This window comes from Caretta caretta, chromosome 19 (genome assembly GCF_965140235.1).
Source record: "Caretta caretta isolate rCarCar2 chromosome 19, rCarCar1.hap1, whole genome shotgun sequence".
In the NCBI taxonomy this organism is placed as follows: domain Eukaryota; kingdom Metazoa; phylum Chordata; order Testudines; family Cheloniidae; genus Caretta; species Caretta caretta.
The window spans coordinates 9,265,466-9,292,948 of record NC_134224.1 but is presented as its reverse complement, the minus strand read 5'-3'; the positions used below and the strand labels follow the sequence as shown (position 1 = coordinate 9,292,948).

General features: G+C 45.5%; 1 protein-coding gene and 1 long non-coding RNA gene across 4 annotated transcripts in view; both read right to left on the bottom strand.

Moving 5' to 3' along the window:
- Positions 1-16,169, bottom strand: part of LOC125624666 (uncharacterized) — a 28,496-nt gene extending 12,327 nt beyond the window's left edge. Inside the window, exons 1-3 of the long non-coding RNA XR_007353368.2 lie at positions 15,379-16,169; positions 14,554-14,619; positions 11,805-11,884 (exon numbers count right to left, since the gene is read on the bottom strand). This is a non-coding gene — a long non-coding RNA (uncharacterized LOC125624666). The remainder of the gene's footprint in view (positions 1-11,804; positions 11,885-14,553; positions 14,620-15,378) is intronic.
- Positions 16,170-17,436: 1,267 nt separating this feature from the next.
- LDLRAP1 (low density lipoprotein receptor adaptor protein 1) overlaps positions 17,437-27,483 on the bottom strand; it is a 36,180-nt gene continuing 26,133 nt past the window's right edge. For 2 of the 3 annotated variants that reach the window (XM_048825794.2, XM_048825796.2), the window contains exons 5-9: positions 27,032-27,104; positions 25,585-25,668; positions 22,950-23,077; positions 20,606-20,640; positions 17,437-18,704 (exon numbers count right to left, since the gene is read on the bottom strand). In XM_048825794.2, coding sequence (XP_048681751.1) covers positions 18,560-18,704; positions 20,606-20,640; positions 22,950-23,077; positions 25,585-25,668; positions 27,032-27,104 — 465 coding nt within the window. In that variant the 3' untranslated portion in view covers positions 17,437-18,559. The remainder of the gene's footprint in view (positions 18,705-20,605; positions 20,641-22,949; positions 23,078-25,584; positions 25,669-27,031; positions 27,105-27,483) is intronic. The other variant, XM_048825795.2, reaches the window with a different exon arrangement.

Below are 27,483 nucleotides of genomic sequence, written 5' to 3'. Positions count from 1 at the left end.
ATTGGAAGAGCCCTTTAGAAAGCTGCAAGTCCCAGCAAGTACTTGCCAAAGACAACTTCTGGTGGCCTTGAATGCCCCGTAAAGGTAGGTAAGGAAGGCCAACCATGCGCTTTATAAATCTCCCCCAACCTGAAGCTTCTACCTTTTTAGCCCATAAAGTGACTCCAGTTCTGGAATCAGAAGTTTTGAGAGACCAAAGAAGAACTCCTGTGCTCAGACAGGCATTGCTGGGAGTAGGGACAGCAGTAGAAGAAAGCACACTGGTGCAAATGGCTGGTTGCATGCCGAATGTAGACTTATGGGTAAAGAGAAAATCTCCTATAATTCTAGTGTGTAGAGAATCCATCCTAGTGCCTGCACACTGAGCTGGACCTGTGCCCAGCTTTGAACCTCAAACCTTGTGAGACCAGGCGCATTTTGCCACAGGCACAGAGCATTTGGCTCCAGGATGTGGTGGATTTGCCTTCAATAGAAGATTTCTGTAGCTCAAGCAGAAGCTATGGGTTTGATGCACAAATTGCTGGGGAGGCTCTCTGTGCTATGCACTTAGGTTCCCATCTGGCCTTAAAATCTATTCTCATTACACAGCCACAAACTACCCTTACAGTTGCATTAATTATTAATTATTATTATTATTAACAACTGCCAAGAGCGTTCTAGAAATGCAGGTAAAGCATAAGCCCCGTGGCATAATACTAGTTCAATATTCAGATTCCAATTGTAAAGCAGCATTTATTAGAAACCACAGGGAATTTGTGACTTTGCTCACATTGCTTGAAGTTAAGATGCTCCCAGGACTCTCATCAGCTCCCAAAAGGCCATGATGCAATACGGTGCTTGGAATAAGAGTCTGAAAGTGAGTTCATTAAAAAAAAAAAAATCACTTGTAAGAGATTGACTGAACTGCACTTAATTAAAACTGCAGGAGCAAGCGGTAGAAGGAAAAGTTTTTGTGGAACCAGAGGTCCAGGACTCCACCCCGCCCACTCTAAGGAGAGTAACAAATTACAATGATTACATAGTCAGAGCAAATCCTTGTTGCCAATCACAGCTGTTTGTGGAGGCAGAGGATTATACAGATTAACCCTTTCCCAGATGTCTCATACATCTGTGCCGCACTGATGGCAAAACACAGACAGAGGTATGATTTAGGCAATTTTATGATGCTCTGGGTCTGCATTAAGGAAGCTCACGTGACGGCTGCAGTCACCAGCATCATGCAATAGGCATCTAGAGTTTCCGCAGGCTGTTGGCTAGCCAGATGGAAAACATATGTTTCTTACGCTGGCTTTTGCTGTGAATAAGCAATACTCCTAACTTGTTTACAGCTGCCTCAATCATCTGCTGCTTCCGGGTCAGGTACAGGATTAAAACCACCTGATTTTGAGCCCAGCAACATTGCACTTCCTTGTACAAGATGTACAAAGAGAATTGGAAACACATGTAACTGGGTCGATTTCTTTGAGCCCACAGTGGTTCCTTTGTATCTCACGATCTCAACCAGATTACTCTAGCTTCCCTTAGAATAATCATATCATCGACTTGCATGGCATTATTCAGCCAAGGCACTTGAAAACTTGAAGGAGTAGTTTGTACAGGTGATCCTGTGCAAGCGAAGCTACAGAAACCGAGGTCAATCTTTAGATGGGAGACCTTGAAGCAGCAAGTGATTCAACACATGTCATTCTTCCCCAGAGTTAGTACCGAGCTGCTGGCTCACTACATTGGTAGAGGACACTGCACCATCGAAGCTGCCTCTTAACTCAGATGCAAAACCTATTCAAGATTGCATGGAATTTCCCAGCTCTGTCCCAATAGTAATAATGCTGGTATTCATTATTAATGAATACCTTGCTCTTATTGATATTTAAGAACACTTTACAAAGGATGTCAGTCTCATCCCTATTTTACAAATGGGGGCACAGAGCAGGGAAGTGTCTTGTCCAACATGGCACGGTGAGCAAGTGGCAAAGCCAGAATTAGAACCCAGACCTCCTAGGTCCCAGTCCTGTGCTCCATTCACTCGACCACACTGCCTTTCAATAGAAGGCTTACCCTTACCCCTAGTCAAATGCAGATAATCATATTCTGCTTATTTACACTGCCTTTGATCACTTCTTGGCTTAAATGGTAGAGCGGTGCTGCTGTGTGTTACAAGCGTCATGCTCATGGCATGTTCCTATAACCTACTCATTCAATAAACAAACTGCATTTTTAATAAATTAAATCACACACTCTTAAAGAAGCCCATCACAGGTACAGAAGCTCTCTCGTATGCAGACAGCGGAGCTTGATATCCAAGCTCCATAACCAGAGGATGCCCTCTGCATTAAGGGAGGCTAGGGTTGCTGTCAGCCCTCCAGCTGTCAGGATGGGCACCCGTCTACCATGAGTTACGATCCGCGATGATGCTCAGAGGCACAGGTCGAAGAAGAAGCCAGGCCAAGCCCGTGCAGGACTGCAGCAAACCTGGATGCACCCGAGTAGTCCGTTAAGCCTCGTCCAGGATCTATGCTCAAGCGGACAAGGAAGCAGGTGCAGGAATGGATGCCTGACTTCACCAAGTGCGTTAGATTCTCTTTCCCACGCAGGATTCCATTCTGTAATGACATTTTCCGCTGTGTGGCAACACGGATTGCCCATGTACGGTAAAGGGCAAATAGCACTCTTGTCCGAGAATGCGTGAGCTGCTGTAGCAAAGGGGGGGGAATAGATCAGTTGTGGTCTTGCACCCCAGCCCACAGGAGTGGGGTTTCCGCCCCAAACCATGAGCAGAGCTTTGAGGCGGTGCAACAAGGCACCAAAGGAAAGATCCAAGGATATTCAGCTTAAGTGACAGAGTAACTACCACCTGTAGAGATAGCAATGTATCTTATTTATTAATTACCTGAGTGGCTGGATCTCATAGGAAGGTGTGGCTCTTAGTCAAAAGAGGAACACCTTAACAAAAATGCATAATATACTCTACTTTTAACACTGATCATTAGAGAGAGGCTAACGCCTACTTGCATACCATTTCTTGTATCATTTCATGATCTGCTCCCAGTGTTTATTATTCTGTGTGCTTACTTTTGAAAGCTATTTTATATGCAATACGAGCCTGTAGAGTTAATAAAACCAAGAGAGAATGAGCTGGTTTATTTTCTGGCTCATGCATATTCAACAAAATTACAAGTCCCCATTTTAGAATCTTTATTAAAAGGTGATGCTAGGTGAGCCATAAAGGAAACAGAGGGACTTCCAGATCCCAGCCTGATCTGCAGGTCTGGCAGGGTTGTGTCATTCATACCCTTCCTCCTTGTCAATCACCCTCCCACATGACTTTGCTTCCTTTCAGTTGCAAACTGAACACACTTGATCAGAAAATCACTGACAGAATACACATTGTTCCCATAACAGCATGCGTACAGACATCAGTAACTATAACCACACTAAAACTGAAAGCTTCATCCATGAAAACGGCACCCTTGAAACCTTAGGTGCCCTGGCCACACTTTTCTATTGGTGCAATAAATTACTCAAACCTTTACAAAAAGAGCCCGCTTCCCTTGCACTTTGAAGATCATGTTTCGCGTTGACCTTGCTGAACGACAGTCACTTCTCCCTGAACGAGATTTTGTTCTGCAAGACTTGAGCCATAAGTAATATTTATAAAGCACCGCTCATTCCCCAGCAATTTGCAAATAGTCAGTACAAACATCACCTCTGAAATGCAGCCATCATGGGGTAGAAGTCGACAATTAGTAGACAATGCAGTAGACAATTAGTGTAATGCACACTTCACAACACTGGGGAAGATACAGGAACCCCAGGGGGACAAGCAGAAACCTCTGGTATTAAATATGCTATAGGTTTGGTTAAGGTCTCCTTACTATGCGCAAGTAGATTTATTAAACCTGCTTTCTTAACCTAAACTATCTAACAGTGCCTATAAATCCTTTATTACTGTCATTTCAGTTACAATACAGGAACTGAATGTGGTTCAAAGGGACTCAACTATTTTTGACAGGTTTCAGAGGAACAGCCGTGTTAGTCTGTATTCGCAAAAAGAAAAGGAGTACTTGTGGCACCTTAGAGACTAACCAATTTATTTGAGCATGAGCTTTCGTGAGCTACAGCTCACTTCATCAGATTTTTTTTTGAAAAATCATCCCTTTGCGTCTGAACATTTCCAACCTACTAGTAATACAGGGAGCACTTATGAGTCCTTACAAGCAAAAGAGATAAGAGGAAAACGTCTCCCTTTTCCCTCCAGGGTCTTTATGTCATACATTTGACAGCACTTTGGTTTTTGTAGGTTTTTTTTTTTTTTTTTTTTTTTTAAAAACAGTAAGGAGGAGAGAGATTTTTTTTTTAAGAGAATATGAAACTGATTGTAACAGTACAAAAATTGGCAGGGAGACTTTGAGACAGACTTTTTTTTTTTTAAACTGATTGGATTTCAAAATGACAGCCATCCATTGAAGCTGGTTTCTGAGCAGGATGTCTTAAAAGAACCTTTTTAAAAAGAAACAGAAAAAGATTGCTTCTTAGAGTGCCCCTAAAGGTAGGGTCAGACAATACGCATTAGAAGTTTCGCCACCAAAAAAAAAAAATTAAAAAAAAAAGATTCAGGGCTCCAAAGCCATTTGTGAATTGGGGTCAAATTCAACTCTTAGTTTCAGCCAACATTTAAAAAAAAAAACCCCACAGAATGTTTTATTTTGACCTTTTGTTTCAAAGCCACGTTTTGTTTTCAAATTTGGCAAAGTAGGGAAAAGGCACCTGAAAATAGCTGAATGAAAATTTAAAAAAAAAAATCCATCTACTTTGAGGGTTTTTTTAAAATTTGATACTTTTTTGAATTGGTTTCAATTTGCCTTAAATCTGCATCTCTCATTCCCATTTGGGGGCCCCCAAAATTGGAAAAAAAAAATTACTCAGCTCTGTTTCAGAGTAGCAGCCGTGTTAGTCTGTATCCACAAAAAGAAAAGGAGTCCTTGTGGCACCTTAGAAACTAACCAATTTATTTGAGCATAAGCTTTCGTGAGCTACAGCTCACTTCATCGGATGTACAAGCTAGGTATCCTTACTCCTATGTAGTAATCCAAGTGGAGACAGCAAGCCAGACTCTAATCTCCGTTACATCAGTGCAAATTCACTGTCTTCAAGGGAGTTATTCCAGCTTTACACTAGGGTAACCTATAGGGGTTTACTTGCACAAGTAAGGGTTGCAATCTTCAATGGTGAAGTGTAAGATCATGCCTGAAAAATCACTCTGGCTAACGAAGATGGTGGCAGTTATTAAGTGTAGGTTTTTCTAAAGGCAGCATGCTGCTGGAGAAAAACTCTGTATACACAGTTTTGCAAAAAAAGGGGAAAAAACCTATTAAAAACCCACACCTGTAGGACTGTTTCTGAAAAGCATGTGATGCCACTCTTGTAGGGAAGTGATCAGCCTGTAATAATGTAGATGTTCTTGTTGCTATGGGTACATTTTTTAGAAAAGTGACACATTCCATTATAATTTAAATTTCCAGTAACAAAAAAGCTAGCACAATAATAAAAAAAAGCCAGAGACATAACTGCTTTATTTGTTACTGTCAGGGATAAAATTGCCCGGGCTGAAGAGATTTAATACTTTCACACATTTTATTACATTAATTAGACCTAAAGCTCATACAAATGGGCATGTAATCAGGAGGCCAAAGACTTAACTCTCAGGACGTCAAATTAAAATTCATGCCACTAAAAGGGGCAAAGGGGGGGGTGTATTTAAACCAAGTCCCCAGTGGGCAGCAAGTGTGGGGCTGTCATTGCAGGATTCAGATGGGGACAGGGAGGTACAAAAGTGTAGCTGGAATTACTTTTTGGAAAGCAGCATAATCATTAGTGGGAAGCGAGGATCGTTGATGGAAGTGGATTTACCATGAATGTGACCATGGCAAGCCAAGTCAGAAACTCCATCTGCAGCTAGCATTGTAAAACCAGTTGGCACTGAGTTGCAGTGTTATCCCTTTAGGAAAGCCCATCACTTCCTAAAGAGGATTAGGGGCAAAGGCCAAACTGGGGAGGTGCGAACTAGCCTCTTAAGTCTCCTTCGGAGTCTCAACTTTCATCAGAAGCATGAGGCTCTAGCTGTTATCTTTGCAAAGAAAATCTTGTAAATGTGACCTGGGTGTACCCAATGCAGAGATAGCCGCCTGAACATGCAGAATGCCTGAAATAAATATCAGAGAGGTGTGAACTGATCCATCCATTTCCATGGGTGTGATCAGATGCCAACACTAACTTTAAACACTGAACACGATCACCCTACAGGACAGCCTGAAAGAAAGGAGAGGAAATATATTGTGAAAAGTTGTTCAGAGCAGACTGTAGAGTGGACCACAGATTAGGCCTTTACCACCACAGAGCAGGGGAGTCAGATGTCAAGAGTTTGGGGGGGAAGGGGGGGACACTGCCCTCTACATTCTAATTTGAAGGACACAAGACAATATCTTGGCCAACACATGCCAGTTCCTCGGTCACTGTTTAAAAGAAACATTACTTTTTTTTTTTAAACCCTATAACATAGTAGCAACCTGGCTGAAATGGCTGGTCAGTCCTGTCACTAAGGCCAGGTATGCGTAGCACTACACCTGCCTCTCAATTAACACATCTTACCAGGCGGTGAAGAGACATTTGCTGAAGACACTCAGACTTGTCAAAGCAGCACTAGCTAACAGTAACTGTTTTGCCTTCCTTGATCTGGTCCCCCTGCGAGGAAAGAGGGATGGGGGTCAAAGCTGCAAACAGATGCTGCGTTGAGGCTTTTGAGTAGGTGCCTGGTTAGAAAAAGAGTTTGGCCAGGAAACCTGCTTCTGTACCTGAACGCAAGGTACCTGCCCAGCATAGCCAAGCTACAGCTGGTGATGCTCCTTACACCGGCTCTCCAGCTAGCTTGAGCCAAAGCCCACTGCAGTCAATAGGAGCCTTTCCAATGAGCTTATTGAATTTGAATCAGATCCTTCATCACCACTTTTCTTCCACCTTTCACAAGGAGTGGATAACGGCCAGATAAGTGATAAATTACAAGCGTTAGCAAGCATGTGTAACATCAGTACTTCCTCAGGTTAACGTTTCTGAGCCTGGATCTTTGCTGATCTCTTTCCTCCTTCTGTGGAGGAGGGAAACCACCCCAAAGATTCTGATGCAGTCACACAAAGTTAATTAGAATTTGCCTAAAATTACTATTACCAGGGGGGAAAGAGGGAAGGAACAAGTCTCTTCTTCCTGAGACTAGAGCAGTCGCCAATTTGGCATGAAACATGCGCATTGGGTCTTACAGACACTAGTTTATGTAACCCCAGGAATCTCCAAGAGCTTTCCCAACAGGACTCAAATACCGTGGCAATGAGTAAGGCATAAGTACCCGAACGGAACACAAGGCTCTGCTTCCATCTTCCAGCCAAGGCTGTAAATGGTGCTTTGTTTAATACACCACAGAAGAGCTCCATGTACCCTTCCCCACCCCGTATCTGCAATTTTGGCTTCACTGCAGTTCTCAGTAAGCTGCGCCTTTCTGTCCTGCACGTGGACAGCAGCAGCTTGACCAGCTTATGATTCTTAGTGTGTGTAGAATGACTTTGGTCCAAACTTTAACAACAATCCCTAAAATCTGTGTGTGGTTGGCATGAGCGGCCGGGGGGGAGAGGAGAAAGAAGAAAAAAAATGAAAGAGCAAGACAGCAAACAGGGGATTTTCAGAAGTACTCAGCATCAGCCTAACTCTTCTCTCACTGAATGCAAGGGGAAGAGTTTAGGCTTTTTAAAAATCCCACCACAGCTACCAGTTTGTACAAGAGACTTCAAACATTCTACCTCGCTCCTGCTCCAGGGATGTTTCTTTTAAGTGACTAAGCTTTCCCTTAAAAGGCCGAAGGTTATAAAGGGCCAAAAAAGGTCAGGTTTTCAGACGTGGCCTCTAATCTTGGGTATCCAACTGGAGACACCTAGAGCTTGACTTTCAGGAATTCTGAGTGTTGGAGGCTCAGCACCCCGTGGGGGCACTATGTTCAGAGCCTACACAAATAGAAGTTTAAAAAAACCCTAAACTACTCCTGCTGGAAGGTCGCAAGATAAGTTATTCTGAATTTTAGGAGATAAAGTGCTAGAACTTCAAAACAGGGAGAAGCAAAACAGGTTGCTCCCTAATGCACAACTCACCCCATCTTACTCTCTGCTGACTCTTCACAGACTGCTGCTAGGCCCAGATCATGCTTCCCTACATAGCCTGCAAGCTGGATCAATGGGGGAAAAAAAACCACCAAACAAACCCTGAAGTTCAAAGTGATTGCTTACAATTTTAAATACACCATACTGAGGACGGGGCAGAAATCAGGCATGAGGTCTGAAGTTGGGCTCCCCAAAAGTCAAACAGCTACTTCTGCAAGCGTTGCCCTGAGGGTGCAGTTGACCAGACACAGGGTAGATAAGAAATGGAATCCAGCTGGGTTCTTTCCTAAGCTTTCCCCTGCCCATCTCCTTGAAGCAAGCAGCTATTCTTGCCCAGAATGCTTCACCTGGTCACTTAGAAAAGTCCTTTTCCTAGGCTGTCATCCTAGCTCTCCTTCTGCTCAGTGAAAGGAGCAAGTATATCTTGTTAGTCTCCTACAGATTCTTACTGGTGAACCTGCTATCATAATTACTTGCGCCATAAAGATTAGTAACCCTCTGGTCAACAAGTATTACCCAGAGCCAAGAACAGAATGCTCCTTCCCACCAATTTTGGTATCTGACATCGAACTTGAATCTGAATTAGCAAAGAAGCCTCACTTCATAAAACCGGTTTCAAGCCTTCAAACTTTCAGGAGACTGGGGAAGGCAGGGTACATGCAGTGGGAAGAAGAGGAAAAAGAAAGTCAGCAGGACAAAGCCTGAGACCCTTGCTCTATTAAACAGGCCTTGACTGCAGAGAGAATCTGTGCAAGAACAAAGGGCCCACTTCTCCACCCACACTAATGTAACACCCTTGTCTATGGAGCTGCTCTCAATGTATACCGGTGAGAGAGGAGAACTGGGGCCAGAGTACAAGCAAGAACTCCAGATTTAGCTCACTATTTCTCACCCACCCCCCCAGATGCTGGTACTTTAACCGTCCCTTTTCTTTAGTAACACACAATGGTCTCCTAAAGAACAAGCAGAGTCCTGTGGAAAACGTTCTCAGCGTTTATCCCAGGTGGGGGGAGGGGAGAATTCAATTAAGGCAGCTCAGAGGTGGATTCTGGTCTACTTGCGCATGTGTGTTCCCTTGGGCATGCATGTCCATTCCCACTCTTGTTGCCAGGTACCTTCTAGCTCCCGCTGGGCTCCGTTCAAAGTTCTCTCACAAGGCGTCCCTCTTTCTCCAGCTTTTAATAGTTGGATGGCGTCTCTTCCTTTTCCAAGCCTAATATGTCATCCTCACGCCAATTACCAGTGCCACTGATTTCCTTGTAGAACGGTGGGGGATGGGGGTATTTTGTAGGGGGTGTGGGGAAAAGGGAAGGTTTGTTGCGGTTCTCCATTACCCTTCCCCAGAACCTTAGAGGGGACGTACTAAATAAAGTAATGCAATATTAAAGACAGACCCTCCTGTCATAAGTCGCATCTACTCACTTCTGATGAACGGGGAAGGGCCTCCAAACACCTGGCTGATTTGCAAGAGGAAGCAAGAGGCCAATTCTCGTTTGCACCCCTGCAACTTCCTAGCTTTGACCCCTACCACCTCCATGTGATCCCCTATGTGTGGCATATCCTCATGAAGCTCATTCCTACCTTCCACTTCAACCGCAAGGCACAATTCTACCCTCCTTCTAAAGACAGACACAACCTCCCTTCAAAATAAATAAATAAAATCATCCTACCCAAAAAAAGGCTAAACTTCCCATACAATTCTTCTGTGTCATCTCCTCTCCCCAGAACAAGCCACACAGGGCAGATGTTAGTCATGTTGCTTAATGACCAACAGGAAGGTGCTCAGACGACATTACAGCAATGAGGACGTGGCAAGAACCGCAAAACAGAATTCCCAAGGTTCCTACCGTGACGGCATTGAAGACCTTCTGTAACGGGGGGCACTCACCTCTCACGAGTGCCCCCCTTGACCAAGTGCGAGTGCCTGCACACTGTTTGTCCCTGCTCCGGGACAGAGCAGTGCCCTCAGGGCTCCTCCCTGGTGAGGATGTGTTTGCCCTTTTGGGCTTTCTGGCTACAGTTCTCCAGCTGGGCCACTATAGTTCAGGTCCCTCTCTGGGGTGCCTCAATGTTCAGGCCACTTCCCCCCAGTGGCCAATGTCAGGGACCCAGGCCTGCCCCCTACTCCGGGTCCCAGCCCAGGGACCCTGTAGATATCAGCCATCTGCCACATCCCTTTAACTGCATCACACAGCTTCTCTAATCCCCTGGGCCACTTCCCCTGTCTGAGGTTCTGCAGCTCCATCAGCCAGCCACACACCATCCAGGCTTCTACATCTCCAGCAAGGAACTGAACTTCCGCCCTGCAGCTCTTCTTATACTAGGCTGCTGGGCTCTGATTGGAGGTGTCCCACACAGGCACTCTAGGCAGCTTGGAGGACTCTCTTCACTGCCCTTTTTTGGGGCAGTGTGTGGCAAGGGACACGAGGCCTCCAGCAGGGGGCCTCAGTCTGATATACCCAGTCACACCTTCCTTCTGCCATGCGGTTTACAGTGAATCAGACTGATTTGTAGAGTTGGCTGTTCTCCTTCTGCTAACTGCCCTGTATCTGTTTATTCCCAGGCTGGCAGCTCTTTGGAGCAGGGACGCTTGAGTATTTGAAAGACATCTAGCACCTAGGAGATGCTACTCTGAATAGAGAGTTTAGTTGGAAATGCAGCTCAGTTACATTGGCAAAAATGAAAGACGAACTGGAGCCAGAGAGAACAGAGGCAGGTGGAGGAGAGCCAATTTAAATTTTCCCCCTCAATAGAAAAACAGGAAGCCTCCACACGCAACCCCTTGGGAATTTCATCAGAAGTAAAGCTTTGGTTGTCAAAAGTACTCAAGGTTTTTTGTTTTGTTTTTTTTTTAAGTTTTTGGTTGCTAAAAAAAAAAAAACACGACATTCCCCCACACCCCAAATTTGGATGAACTGAAAAAAAAAAATCTTACAGCAAAAAATTTTGTAGGGGAAAAACCATCAGTAAATTCCCGATAATTTTTAAGATGGAGACACTCACAGGAAGATGGCTCAGTCACTTTGAGTGGAGGGCATATACAGTTCTGTATGGACTTAACAGACAGGGGATTTTTCCTCCTACAGCTGAAGCCAGGAGGGGAAGAAGCCTTTAACTATCTCTCTAGAACATGTGCAGTTTTACAGTCACCTGCCAAGAGAAGCTTTGGAAAAGCAGATTGCTAATGCTGTTTTTTTCCTAGGGTCTCTTCCTGCAATACCTTCTCACACGGTTAAGTGCTGGAGCTTGGATGGCATTCAAAAGACGACACTCTTGGGGAAAAAAAAAAGGTCACGTCAGCAGTTGCTTGCTGACCCATGGTTAGTTTCTCGTGGGACTCCCCCTTTCTCTGATCCAGGTAGGAATCTGTCAGCAAGCATAGCCTTTGGAAAGCATTTTTCCCAGTTCAGTTCCCACTGGCTCCAAGAAGAGATGGCCTATCAGTGGGGTCTGGCAGCTTACTATGGTTGCAGACCTCAGGTCACGCAAAGCTGGAACGTAACAGAATAGATCAGTACTCAACCCAAGTCCCCCACTGCCTACACTACCCCACACCCTGTCACAAAGCACACACATTGTGAAGCACGCGCAGGGAAGGAAATGACCTACCTTGTAAAGCAGAGCACACAACCGCTCCTCTCCGAAAAACACCTTGAAGGGCAGCTATGTTCCAGACACTCCAGGGCTAGCTATAAAGAAAATACACTTCTCAGGAGCTCAGATTAAATGTTGCTCTTTTCATTTGTAGTTTTTAAAAACATATGGTCTGGATCAGATCACCATAGCCTGCAGCTCTCACCTCAACCATAGCGTGAATTTACAAATTCACGCCAGCTTTTAGCACGCCAGGAAGGGGGGGTGCGGCAGATTAAAGCTTAAGACCGAGCAGCTGCAATGCTAAAAGCTCTGATCACGAACAAGACAACTTTACGCCCGTCTGTGACACCTGCCATCAAAGGATCACAAAGCACTTGACTGACATCCATGAATTGTCTCTCACGGCTTTTCTGTGAGGTTGGTATTACTCCCATTATACAGATGGGGAAACTGAGGTTGTAGCAGATCTGGGAAGAGAACCCAGATGACACGGTTCTGTGGCTGAGGCAGTAGACCATGCTTCCTCCTAGACAGCAAGGTATAGCCCTACCCAGTGCTTAGTGATCTGAAAAAAGTGGGGTTTTGGGCGGGGGAGGGTGGTCCTATCATATTCTGGGAGCAGCAGCTTTGGCAAGACAGCACTTGAAGAGCATCCTGGGTTGCATAAAGTTGTTTTCGGGTCAGGTCTGTGACCCCTTTGGATACCCTCCCACCCACTTCAAGCACTAACATTATCCTCAGCTGTAGACAGAGTTACAGGCTGTTTGAGTGGAAGACCGGGAAGGAGCTTTACTACCATCACTAGGGGCCATCAGAGGCCTTCAACAGCATCTCCCCACCTCCTGTCCTCCATTGCTCTCCCTCCTCTCCAGCAGCCACCTCCCCCTCGCCTCCCAGGTCCCCGAGGACAGCCCACACTTTCCCTCCTCCCTTCCACCCACTCGCCTCCCAACCCTGGCTGCCAGGGACACACACCAAGCTCATGCTACAAGAGACAACAATCCAGCAGCTGAGCAAATAGACTAAATTTGCTTGATGTTGTCACCTTCCAAACAGATTTTTAAAGAGACACATTCTCACCGGCAAGCCAATTTGTAAGCCTCACACTCATCTACCCAGTGAGCAGAACACCATGTGGCCTGGGTGTCTAATCAAGACCAACTCAAAATATTGGATGAGCCACTCTGCAAACACCCCCCTCCCCAGCCAAGATGTCCAATAGGACCTCGTATTCTACCCAATTTGTGATCCTTGAAAGGCCCCTCCATTTTCAGAAAGGGGCAAGCAGCCCCCCTCTGAAGAGGGCCCTGTCTTTCTTTGGACAATCCCCTGCACACTGTTGGCAATGAGGTGCCTCCTTCGGCTAAAGCTGCTCATATTCCTTTCCGGAGACACTCCTTTTGCGAGGAGCACTCTCACGGGAGCAGTTTGGCAGCTACAGCCCAATGTGGGGGCGCTGCCCAGATTGGCAATTCCTACTAAAAAGCCACACCCCGATCATTTATAGGCAATACCACGGTATTCATGGTGTGCTGGGCTGTAAATGTAACACAAGGTCCCCCCTTGTGTTAGGCACTGTATATGCGCCTGGGAAGAAGCCTTCTCCTCACAATCTAAACGTGACAAAGGATGCATCAGACCCATTTTATGGATGGGAAGTTGAGACAGCAGCTTTTGATACATTTGCTCAAAGATATCACAGTCTGTGGCAGAGCTGGGAGAGGACCCTGAATATTCCTGCTCCCCTGCCAGTTCCTCATCCAGTGCTTGAACTGGAAGACTATTGTGCACCCCCCCCCCGCAAAAAAAAAAGCTAAAACTTGTTTCATCAGCACCTCTCCATTCTGCCAGCCCAGAGGCCTTTTGGCAAGAGCCCATTTCTCAGAGGCAATGGCAATGAGTATTGCTGGCAATCCACATTCATAGAGAAACTGGCATGTAGGCTCCTGCCATCTCCCCGCTCCTTTGGCTTGGGGACGAGGCGTTTAAGTCCGTAGCTGTTCCATACCCATGGGGATACAGATATAATTTTTTGCCCTTTTCTTTCAGAGTATTTTAAGTCAGCCAGTTTTTCCAGAGAGCTGGACTCAGTGTTGCAGACACACAAAAGGCTGGCCATTACTTATTTAACATTGTGGGGGGGCTGGACCTAGCGAAACACAATAGATTTAGACGATCGTAAGTACAGGGCACTTTGTCAGAGTCAGACAAGGTTATGCCAGCAGCTAAAGAAGTCGGCTACCTACAGTCCAGCTTGGGCTGTCTGCAGGTTTTTTTTACCTACACAGGAGCTCTGTGGCAAGAGATTGAAGATCCATGTATACTTAGCTTCCTTGTTCATACCTGCCAACATCTGCAGGATGCATCAAGTCATTAAGCCCTCTGTACCGTTAGCTCCAGCACACAGTGACAAAGCCAGCACTTCAGAAGCACAGCTGTCCCAGGCACTTAAAGCCGAACGATCACTTCAGCAGTAGCAGAAGGAGAAGGATGAGGAATGTCTCATCTTCACTACAGACAAGCTCCCTCATCTCCAAACACTTAGCAGACTGCACCAAGCATTAGACTGTGCATGGGGCTAGCTGGCTTATCACAGGATTCGCAGCAGCAGTAGGCTAGAGCATAGCAGTTTGGGCGTGAACCTGCTTGCAGGAGCTCACTGCATATCTTATCGAAGTTTGCTTTGTGCTGAAGATTCGCTGTCCAACATGCAAGCAAGCCCTAGACAGGATAAGACTGAGGCTGCGTCTATACTACAGACCTTACAGCGGCAGGTGTCGCACTGGGAAGAAGCTGCTGCCAAGTCCCTGACAGGCTCCTTTCACTCCTGAAAGGAAAATAAGGTGTCAAATCTTATCTGAGAGCAGCTGGAGCAGAGAGAAAACTAGGCTGGTCCCTGAGTTCTCCTCCCTTTGCTGTCAGGCTGGCACTGGCAAGCACCTGGCTCAACTCCTCTTCCTTCAGAGGAGCCTTCCTTCCCTCAGCCGGTTTGCTTCCCCTACTGGTTTAAATACCTGCCCTGCAGAGTCCAGGTGGAAACTCTTGCTCCCATCACCAAAGCCTCCTTGCAGGGAATTAACCCCTTCCTCTCCTACTCTGGTGTGGGGAGATGTACATGCCCCTCCCCACACCTATCACTCCAGCCTAGTCTGGAGACTTGGCTTTCCTCTGTGCTTCCACCTCTCAGGTTGCATTAAAAGAAGCTAGCACGAGTAAACTACCTGGAAGAGCAATGAAAGGGCCTTAAGAATGTTATTCAGGGGCTAGTGAAAGAGGGGCTGGGGGGAGACCTATGCTCTAGGAAATGGAAAATCCCCAATTTAGAATCATTTGGAGGAGAGGAATTGTTCCAACAGGAGAGCCCACTAGTGTCTTAAAATTCAGTGGTTATAGTATAAGCCACCTAGCTTAGAGAGATGTTACATAAAATGTGCTCAGCCAGCCATTACAGAATAGCCACCAAACCAGCAGCTCAGACTGCCCACCTGGCAAGAACAGACTCACTTTCTCATATTAATAGCTCTTCATGAATGTATTGAGCCACATCTGCAGTAGGACAACTAGTTAAAAGGTGCAAAACACTCACCTAGGGAGAGAGGGGGGAAAAAAGGACAACTGCTCCCCACAATGCATTCGGCTTCCTAAACGCTTCTAAAAAAGCGGGAGCAAAGGAGACCGTTTTACACAGCTGAAGGAAAAATGGATTCCGAAAATTTCCACACAGACACTCAAAAGGTCACATCAGAATTGAAAGATCCATTTGTTCCTTGGCACCTTCATCAGTTATGCATTGAAGACCAGACTGGATACTTAGTATTCATAATTTGAGACATATCCTTAGACTGGAATAGCCAATTTAAATAGTGGGGGGAGGGAGAGAGAGGGGAAGAACTTATGGAATTTTTGTTGGTTTGACACTGATGAAAGGAATCTTTGTAAACTCCGACCCACACAGCAGTCAATACCAGACGGGTTCGGTGTTACATTCTGAGAACATTCCATTGCTCATGGTACTTGTCAACATCCTAAAATGAATCTCTATATTTGCTCTTCAACAGGTGATTTTTAGCAACGTGATTAAATGTTAGCCCAGGAGACTGCCTCCCCCCCCCCCCCCCAAAAAAATATGGAGTAGAATAAACAAGACTTCAGGGGTAAGAAAAGCATGTTTTTGATTCAGATTTACATTTAAAGAGGCAACAGTAAAAATTAGCCATCGCCTCTCATGGGAAGGGTGTAAGAAATCCTTGCAAATTAGACCATCCCCACATGTAAAATTTATTTTTAAAAATTGTATATTTAGTTGTACACAGACGTTTACTTTTATTTTTCCCTGGCGGGGCCCTGCCCCACTCTTCACCTTCCTCTGCAGCCTTGCCCCACCTCTTTCCCCCCCCCCGCCTCCTCCCCTAAGGCCTCCCCACCCACCCCTCTCTGCCCTTCCTCGAGGCCCCCTGTCCACTGCTCTCCCCCAACCACCTCCTACCCCGGAAAGGTGACTGGCAGACCACCCCGGGGCCTGCTGAAAGCACAGCACAGCCTGGGAAAGAACAGATGATTCTTACCTGGGGGCTGAAGTCAAAGCACATCACTTAAGCATGTGCTTGTCAGAGAGCTAGCCATCTGATTACAATAAGACTCCAGCAATCACTCCTCCACAGGTAGGCCACTGTGAAGAGACTGATCAAGGCATGCATTCTACAAGTGTTTCATATGCTGGCCATTTCCTGTCCATTAGATGTGGGAGGGAGAAGGTAAGCATTGCAGGTGAGAAGCAGGGACAAGCTAATTTTTCTTGCCACTGCGTTTGCACATTTAAAGCAGTCCATCACTGGTACTCAAAAAAGGTGGAACTTTTAATAAAAACATTTTTTTTTTACAGCGTAGGGTTTAAGACTATGTACATATATGCAGAATACTATATCTAAGGATATACTCCAAGGATCTCTAGAAAGAGATTAACGTATAGCTGAATCCTCATGGTTTGTGCAACAAAAACTTTAGAAAAAAAAATCAACGCCCCCCAAGGAATCAGAGCAGGGTGCTTGCTACAGCTGGCTTTGCTTAATCGGGGGGCTGTTTATACAATCAGCGTACAGTAGATATACAGAACTTAAGCGTGCAACTCCTCCATTTGCAAGAGACTACCAAACAAGATGCAAGAATGCTTTTGCAGGAGAAAGGAGTACCAAGATTTTATAGTGGACATGAGGGAGCTGCGACGCTGACTCATCACATCACAGTACCCTTTATAAAACGCATCGTCTGTAAGTTACGAGTCATTCAGCTGTTTCCAAATACAATTACTCTCTCTCCCCGGAGGAAAAAAAAATTATTTATTTTTACTTTGTACAATGTTAGGAGACTTATAAAAAGATGAATTCATTCCCCACGTAGTGTTTCAGAACCAAGTTACAAATCTATAAAACAGATTAGTATATTCCTCACAAGGCCACAAACACTGCAAACTATGTCCGTGCCGTCATTAAGTTTAATCTTTTAATTAGCATAATCCTTATATCGCCATTATTGATTTTCAAATCTAGAAGTACAGGAGATTAAGGAGCCGCATTTTTCTCTCAGCTTCTCAGGAGGTGTAGGTCTTGGAACGATCATCAAAATAGCATACAGGGGATTTTTCCCCCCCCCCCTTGGAAGAACATCCAGGTAAATATTGGTTTCACTTAATCCAATTCTGCCTCAGCCTACTAAGTGGCTCCATTAGACAGATTGGTATGGAGACCAGACAGAGGAGTGCCCAGTAGGAGGCAGCCAGCATTAACCTATTATGCATCTGGTTCAATCCAACCTGCAATTTTCAATGTATGATCAAAAGCCAAGTGTTACCAGAGAACCTTTTTATGACTATCAGTGCGACTGAAGTCTTTAGATTTAGAGTCACAGTGAAGGGAAAAAAAAAATAAAGTGTGAGAGGTCGGTTGTGAGATACAGACCTGCAATATTGCGGTGGTTTTTGGATCAGTAGCTTCTGGGTGAGAAGAGAGGTTAGAGATGAACACCCAGCTTGTTTTGACATTTTGGGCCATACTTTCAGTTCAGGCTTTTAAAGTGCAAAGCTACAAGTCTTTGGGTAAGTGTGCCAACTCCAATCTGAAAGCTAACAAAGTGTCAGACAACCCATTACTGATGGCTGACAACTATGGGGATTTATCGCAGACATTCACAAGGAAAATAAAACCTGTTACCTCTGATTTTAATACTGGTGTAGTTCTTTCCCTCCCAGTTTATCAAGAAGGTGAAATGCAAGAAGACAACTGCAGAACTAGAGCTGTTTTGGAAGCAAAGGATGAGTAACATTTGTGCTTACAATTGCAATTATATGTGCAGGCGTCTAGAAAAATATGTACACGCTAAAGAGTCTTTGGTGCTGGATAGTCATTTTCGGAAGACAGCAAGCTCTGCTGAATACTCTTCCATCAGTATATTGCCATCTAAGACTGTACACGTTACTTTTGTATAGGATCCAGCAATGCAACTTCCATAATATATGTAAACTGTAACGGTTACTGAATAAATATATTCAAGAGCATCTCATTGTTTAGATAAAAAGCAAGGTTAAAAAAATATGTATTAAATGTCTAAAGCTTTGGTCTAACCAGTTGTTATTGCGGTAACAGCATCTGTAAGAATGGTGAAACCTCCCCTTTAAGAAATCCCTCCAGAACTTCACCCAGAAGGGTTTGCATTCAGCCCTTTTACTTTTAGTGGTTACTTTATTGCAAACGGTTCGGTGGAGGAGGAGTTCTTCAGAACCCAAACAGGTCATCTTTCTCTGCCGCATTTGAATCCATTTTGTCCCAGTCTACGGGAGAGAGGGTTTCTGCACTCTGGATATCTTGAGCAGTCAGGCCAGTGTCCAGGACGTGAGGGTTAGTTCTTGACTGAGCAAGTCTGAGAAGAAAGAAGGCGTTTATAGCCTCTATACTGCTATATGCAGCTTCATACTTCAAAATTCTTCCTACAGCTTGTAAAGAAATGCTCCTAAATAGGGAAAAAGCTGATCTTTGAAGCTCTTTGAAGTCTCATGCCTGCTTCTCAGAGTTTCACCTTAAAGACAGTCTACATTCGCAATGAGGGCTCCCTTTACAGTATAGGCCTGGCAAAACGTTGCCTTTTTCCTCCGAAGCTAGCACTGACTGGTACATTGTTAGCAGGGACCTTATCTCAGTTAAAAGAACGCACTGACCAAAGCAGCCTCACCAAAAGAAGTGTCTAAATTTTCACCATTCCAGGAATACCTGAGCAAGCAGCCAGTACATAATTTACTGCCATCCACAATCACTCCAACAGCTCACAGCAGCACTCCTGGTTCTCAGAAGCTGGTTCTAAAATTTTACTCTTAAGTAAAAAAGACAGTATTTTGAGGCTGTGTTCAGATCTGAAATCATAGAATCATAGAATATCAGGGTTGGAAGGGACCTCAGGAGGTCATCTAGTCCAACCCCCTGCTCAAAGCAGGACCAATCCCCAATTTTTGCCCCAGATCCCTAAATGGCCCCCTCAAGGGTTGAACTCACAGCCAAATGGTAGTGGTGGTCAGCCTGTAGGGTCATTTTTAACAGAATCTTTCATCCCAGGGCACTGCAGAGGTTTATGAAAGTTAAAGCCCCACAGATTTGTAGTCCAATTACTAAATTCCATGTGTACAAGCCTAATACTTCAGTGCAAACTCTCTCATGCACAAAAGATATTTGGAGTTCATATAATGGATCTTAACAGACTATCAACTCAAGTTTGACCCCAAAAATATGTTTTTAAAACCACAACAAAAGCCAAACCCAAACCATAATGATGCTTTTAAAAGAAAGATCAACAGAAAAGTTCTCATGATTTCCTAAATTCCATTGGGAAAAGATTAATAAAGTTCTCCTGCTGCATTTGCGGCCCAACCATTGTGACAGGGATAGCCTGAAAGTGAAAGTGACAATTCAATGTCCAAACTGCAGGGGCGGCAGGGGAGATAGTGACTAGTAAAATTTGTTTCTTAAAGTTCAGTTTTAAGTAGTCCAACACATTCTTTAGTAATATAGGTGAGGAAACTGGTTTGGAGTAGGATTTAAGTTGACAGCATCCCTTTAATGCTTTAGGAATGGATTTGCAACTTCTCTTTCCACAATGAACAGTGGAGGTAAGGAAAGTGAGCCTTCCACCTTAAGTCCAGTGTACTCGCTTTTTTTGCACTATAAGCTCAACTAACCTTAAACTACTGTAAGTATGGTTTAAATAGGTAGATATTAGGGATTTGCACTGTAATCAAGTTGGTTTTGTTACAACAATGCAAGGATTCTAACATAAAACCCCTTGGTTAGGTGATGAACTAGATCCGAGTTAGAGGGTCTTACTCCTTGACTACATGTTTGCAGTTCATCTGGGGAATGGCAGCGTAAACGCTATGTTAGTGTTACACTAACATGGGGGAGAAGCAAGTCAGTCATAAGTGCAAGAAGATCAGACCAAGATCACTCCTGCTAGCACGGAACTAGACACTGTCAGCTGAGCGAACAGCATTCCGTTCCAGGAAGAAGAGACACTATCACCATGCTATGTTTGGGGAATTAAATTCCCCATCACACACCCCCCTATCTCCATCCTTAAAAGGTTAGTCAAATATTTTGACCATCAGCCAGCCTCAAAGTCTATCTTTCAATTAAGAGCTGAAGCACTGGCTGGGCTGCTCCCCCGGTCAGATCATTGGAGCAGATTAGATTAGAAGCATTATTAAAACTAGTCAGAGTGAAGACTCTTGGGTTGGTCCCTAGTGCCATAAACTTGTAAAGAATTATTAGAATTACCTTGAAAATGCCTCCTCCAGCCCGTCATCCATTTCCTTTATTAAGAAAGAGAAAAAAGAAGAAGAGGTCGTTGCTAAGCTAGCACGCAAGTGTATTTAAACAGTTGGCTCAACTTTCCTTCGGGCGTAGGTACAGCATCATCAAGTGCTTAGAGCAACACTGGGTATCCGGGTCTGAGCACTGCCGTTTTCTTTGCAAGGACCTAACAGATTGAGGGATTCTGTTCCACCACCAACCACATCCATTTCCAGCATCTCTCCCGTCTCTTCTCCCCCTCCCAACCAGCAGCATTCCCCTCCCTGTACCAGTACAATAGCCAGCCTAAGGCCTGATCCAAAGCCCAGTGGAATCGCCCTCCCTGCCCCCAAGCCTTCCAAAATTAAGCATCCACACGACCAGCACCCCCCAACCAAGTTAACTTCAGGTAGCAGAAAGCTGTGCAGTGCCAGGTACTGCTATTGCCTCACCCCTTTCCAAGGCCTCCTGATGGTTTTCTGCAGTGGATTTTGTTGGGAAAAAAAAAGAACAGGAGGACTTGTGGCACCTTAGAGACTAACAAATTTATTTGAGCATAAGCTTTCGTGAGCTACAGCTCACTTCATCGGATGCATGCAGTGGAAAGATTTTATACACACAGAGAACATGAAACATTGGGTGTTACCATCACTCTCATTACAGTCTGTATGATAACACCCATAGTTTCATGTTCTCTGTGTATATAAAATTTCCCCACTGTATTTTCCACCGAATGCATCCGATGAAGTGAGCTGTAGCTCATGAAAGCTTATGCTCAAATAAATGTTGGTCTCTAAGGTGCCACAAGTACTCCTTTTCTTTTTGCAAATACAGACTAACACGGCTGCTACTCTGAAATTTGTAGGGAAAGAGATGCCTTTTTATTTGTGTACTGCCTCTTTAAAATTTCTCACCACTGCTGCTAAGTCAAAATTCACTGCTGCAGGGAGGGACAGCCCAAGGCTATGCACAGTGTAAGCCCTCAAAACAAGCCTAATCCTTGCGCTGTCCCCTCCGCGCAGGGGTGAGTTTCACCCCGAGAGCAGCCACTTTGTTCCAAGTTCAGATGCTGAGACTCCGGCATGTGCTTCTCACAAGAGCCTACTTCTGTTCTCTCAACGCAACACAAAAAGGTTGTTCTGGCTGAAAGCATCGGTTTGCTCTTTGCATGCAGACACTTTCCCCAGCGCTGGAAACAAAAAGCGGATCACTCCTTAGATTTTAGGGTTGGCCAAGTCGACTGATTGCACTCACCATTTCAAGCTTACAGGGTGCAAAGTGCAGCAGATACAGTGGACCCAGCTCAGCAGGATGCTTTCAGCAAAGGACCTACTAAGCACATACTTCAGCTGGACCTTTGTGCCGAGAACATTATATTTAAAGAGCTACGGGGCAGCGTTTCTTGAGGAACTGCTGGTGTGCTTCCTTTTCAAATCTCTCCTCTTTGGAGGCTGCCCATGAAGGGTATTTGAATATTACTGAATGGGGGCTGAGGGGTTGTTTTAATTGAAAGATTAGGTTTGAGATGGCCTTTCAATGGGCAACTTGATTACATCCACTGGGGGTTTTAAGCTTTGGGGCTCTGATGACCTTGATGCTACTGAGAGTTATGCAAAAGAAGGAGGTTGGCTAAGATCCCTCCAGGACCTACGGTGATGTTGAGATTAACAGGCGATATTCTAATTTGGCCTGAAGGTCACAAAACTTGGGTTCAGACAGGCAGTCTCTGGAAGCAAAGCCCTTTGGCTAAAGAGGCCCCATCACTGCTCCACAATTCAGCAGATTTCATCTACTGCAGTGGGAGAGGAGGAGGTAGTTTGAGGTCGTGGGTCTCAGACTATTCAGGACTTGACAAGTCAAACAATAGATTCCATGGCTAGAGCACGGGCGTAACCCACACCAGCATGCACAGCAGCTACAGACTGGTGCTTCCATCTGAAAACTAGACATTCAGGTATGTGATAAAGCACATAAAGAAGTGCCCAAGCATCTGAAATGTGGGTTTGTGAAAGAAGTTTACAAGCTCTTCTGAAAATCCCAGGTCTTGGCAGCCAACAGGAGCCTAAGAAGTAATTAGGCATCCAAATCAAACTCCAGGCTCCCACTGAAAGCAAACTTGATTGGACCCCTTTGAAAATCCCAGCACGAATGGCTGAGTAGTCTGGAAGTTCTACACCCAATTGCTAAGGCTTTGGTTAAGAGGTGGGCCCAGAATGAAGACAACCCCCATCCCCAACGGAGGATGTTGGGACCAACAGAAAATGAAGCTTCACCTTCCCCCAGCATCCCTCTTCTCAGGAGAAAGAGCTTGCACCTCCAGTACGCTTACCCAGACTATGTTGTTGTTCTCAGATGAGAAGTTTGGACCCAACTCATCCACGCGTGGGGCGTTCACACTGACAGTCAGGGGAGATCTGGCAGCATCTTCGAAGTCCAGCAGGTTCCCTGTGGCAACTGCTGTGTGAACAGAGCAAAAAAAAAAAAAAAAAACCACAAACAGTTACCTAGAAGAGTTTTGCAGTTCTCCTTCCCTGCCCTCTCCACTCCAATAAGAGAAATATGTACACCTTCCTACTGGGCTATCCTGCCACCACTTATTCGCTTTACGTTAACAGGTAGAGAGTCCTTCTCCAACCGCCCACATTGGGGCCAGGGCAGTGCTAGGCACTGTACAAACATCTGGGCAGGGACTGTAAAATCTGATGGGCCAAAGAGACAAGAGAGTGGGAAGGGAAAAAGAGGCACAGATGAGTTAAGTGACTTTCCTAGGGTCACACACAGCAGGGAACAGAACCCGGTCACTGGATTTCCCAGTCCAGAGCCTTGCCCAATGGGCTACACTGCCACCATGCTCTTGATCTATGCTACACTAGGAGTACAGAACAATTACTGGGCTAAGCATTGCATCAAAGCCCCTCTGCAGAAAAAAAGCCAGAAGCCTCATTTTTATGGCAAGACACCCTGGATTAGGTGGTGAAGCAGACTGGGAGACCTGCAGTGGCTTTGCTTAAGCATCCGTTTGAAAATGGAATTATTGAATTAAATATGAAGTGGGAATAGCCCAGCCTGCACTTTGTCCCCTAGGTTCTTTTGATATTAATGTTATTGCAGCCCATTCCCGCCTTCAGTCTAATACCACACAATGTCATTCAAGCTCACATTTGCATCATAGGACTATTGCTAACCAGGCAAACAGTAGGTGCGTGTTTGGATTTTTTCCATCTTAAAGTGCCACATTAACTGAATGTTTGCTGCTCAAGTTAGTCAGTTTGCTAGCTGGCAAGTGCCATCATTTTATGTTTCAGAGTTAACTCCTCATTGAGATGCACGGGGCAGTCCTCACCTCTCCAAGCTAAAGATTCAGGCTGCTTGCAGTCTCAGGGCTGGTCTACACCAGAGTTATGTCAGCTTAATTACATTGCTCAGGGCTGCAAAGAGTTTCATGCCCTCTGCAATGTAATTAAGCCAACCACAACAGTTTTGCCTTTTTCTTTGCCAGCTTGTATTCCTCATCACGTTCTAGCCTTCTTAACTTTCTGCCATCACTTAAACTTTTCCTCCTTCACTGCCTCCTGCACACTACCGGACCATCGCCATGTCTACTTCACAAGAAGTTTCCCTCCTTTCATTTGGCCACCCCCTCTTCTCCCTCCAGCCTCGCTGATGTGATCATGGTCCGTTTGGTTGTAGTCTTGCCTGCAAGCCTCCAACACTTCATTTTTTTGGTCCACAATTCATCTTTTGCCCATCCTCCCACCCCACTAGCCTTGTCACCCTGAAGTCCATTACAAGCAACGTAATCTGCTCTCCCGGAACGACTTCAGTCTCCCCTGTTTGTTAAATCTCATCTTGGCAGGAAGGGGCCACTCTTCTATGTAATAAAGTGCTCCTCCCTTTTTTACAAAGTATGTATTGGCAATAATCAGGCCATGGGCTCTGGCTAACAAAGACGTGCTCACCAGCTGCATTTCTGGGTCCAAGGTATCGTACTTAACAACAACTGTTTTAGCCCTTGGGTTCTCCCATATGTCCACTGAGAGAGAGTTTGATTAATCAATCAGGCACTTAGCTGGACCTACTGGTAAGCAAGGAACTGCTAGCTAGCTGGAATTTCTCCTCCTCTGTCATAACACTAACCTATGGCACGTACTCACATAAAACATTAAAGTTTTGGTCTCTACTCACTGCTATTGTCAGAGCTCACTCTTCCTTTGGATGTCCACTATCATAGCCTGTAATGTTCCGCTAGGATTGTTCTTACTCTATTCTTTTTTACTACTGATCCATGGTACTGAGCCACAAAGCAACTCGTAGCACTGGTCAACCTCCATAGATTTTGATCCCTTCTATTCGGTGTCTTGTACACAAGCAACGTGCACCCTCCTTCTCTTCAGCGTCTCAGCTACTTCTTCGTTTCCTGTTCATTGCTCCTACATTCAGGGAAGCCCGATGTAGTTCTTGGGCTCACTTTAGCTGTACATGCCCAGAATGTAGTAGCATTTACCTTTTCTCACAGCAATTGTGTGTCACTTCTGGGGGAGGGTGGGGGACGACGACACCCTAGCATTGTATTGATATTCTCCCTGAAGTCAGACACAGGGAGAGTATGCGATTGTAAAAGCTGCACCAAACTGGCTAGTCAGGCCTGACATTTCTTGGTTTGACCCCCTATTTTAGGTGGGCTGTCTGCCAGCCAGTGAGCAGCCCTACCTGCCTGGATCCCTCCACTTCAGCAGAGGGCATTTAGAGAAGAGGCTGCAGTAGAAGCCATGGCTGAGAATGGCTCTCTTCGTAGTGGTTGGCCAAAAACAAATCTACACCACGGATACAAAAAGTTGTTTGTCCTGCACTAGTCTCCGCAGTTCTGCTGGGAGACTTGGTCAAATCCAGACGAAGACACCCAGTTGCTGCTCAGAGGTCTTTAGATCCCTGAAAGCTAACAGGGCGTTTTGTTCATCACTTACATGCTTTAAGGCAGGCAGGATCTTCTGAGTTTGGGCCACTTGCACCTTCTCCCTCAGAGAGGGACTTTTCCCGCTTTTCTTTCTCTGCAACAAGAAAGACTCCCTCATTGTCCGTAGGCACTGGATTTCCTGATGTGCATTTCACGAACGGAAATGTGATATGTCGTGACCATAAGAGCTGGTTGGGAACTTTCCCCATCGGGGCATTTTTCTGTCAAAGTATTCATTTTGCCAAAATTGAAGTTTTGCCACCAAAAGATTGATTTTCCAGCTGGGGGGGGGGGGAAATGGGATTTACGGAGGGCTCCTGGACTGACTGCCTAGGAGACACAACTGCCAGCAAAAAAAATGAAACTGACAAAAGCCTTGCAGGCAGAGAGCTTTGAGATTCCATTCTGGTTCTCCCAAAATGCAGTTTTTCCGGAAATTGCATTTGACTTTTTGGTCACAAATTAGGGCACAATTTTTCTTCCCCAGGGGGGATTTCCATTTTCAGCCAACTTTTGTGACTGCCTGCATCAAGGGCTTTGTGTACTTGGGACAAATGTTTTCCGAGTCACACCCTCAGGAGACACTTATGTTCCACTCACTTTCCAGAGGAGTCAGCACCACCCAAGACAATTGGGGCCAGTTCCTCCTCCTTCTCCACGCCCTACATGCCTCTCTGGTGGCATATAAGGGCAGTCTAGGAGATGCAAGTGGAAGGGACGTGTGATTGAGGGTATTTCCCCAGTGCAGGAGATGCATAGGGCTGACACAAGTGGCCCTGAGCAGCCCTGGATTTTTTTTTTTTGTTTGGGGGGGGGGGGGAGGGGGGGAAGAGACGAGGAGAGGGGAGAAATACTCTAACTTACATGCCAAGGGATGTACCAGCCCCTACACCTGCCTAGAATCCAGGTGGCACAGACCCAGTCATCCCAGGTGCCCTTTCCCAGCAGCACAGCACAGATTCTGCCCCCGTAGGTTTGGTTTTCAGAGGTGTGAGCACCCCAGCTTCATTACAGTGGGCACGGTGCTCAGCACCTATTGGGGGCGAGGAGTGGAGAAGAACAGCCCCAGAATATAAAATTCTCTCTTGCACACTGGCATGGGGTGAAAGGGACACAGGTGTCAGGCGGACTTGGAAAGAACAGCTAGTTACTTTACAGCTTGTTAGGCACACTGTATTTCATGTGCCCACCTATGGTGAAAGCAACAGGCAGAGACAGGTTTACAAGGAGCAGGACTCAGTACGAGGTGTCAGCCGCTGATTGCGGCCAGTAGACCCTGCCGTCAGAGTCACAAGAAACCTGCAGTTACGTTAGCAGCGCAGCCAGAACAGGCCTCAATGCCCCCCCCCCCTTTTTTTTTTTTCTCCAGTGCATACTTTGAAAGATCACTTGAAAGGATAATAAGCCCAAATTATTTCCTTGGCTATATTGCAAGACACGGAGAGCGACACACTCACCTTCCTTGGATGCTTGCCAGAACTCAAACGCGACTTTGAACGCTTGAGCTACAGTTAGGGTGACTGCCTGGGCCTGAAAGACAATGTTATACAGTGCATTCGTTGGCAGTTTCTCCCGTCGATTTCAATCATTTGGCGGTTCTGCTGATAGATGTGAACCTGGAGCTTCCTAGTACTCTGGTGCCAGGACACCTGCACCCCTTTAGAAAGGGTAATCAAATACGGATAGCAGCAAGGATTGTCTGCTCTCCACAGGACGCTGCTGCAGAGAGTTGGCTGCAGGCGTGTTACACCTAAGAAAACAATTATTTTCAGAAAGAAGGGAAGGTGTCATGCTGACCGCTCTGGAGGCTAAAGACCTCTCTAGCCTCAATGCACACAGAGCGGCTTGCATATTGGCCTCTCCCCTGTGCCTCAATCCCAACCAGGTGGGATGATTACTGTTAATCCTC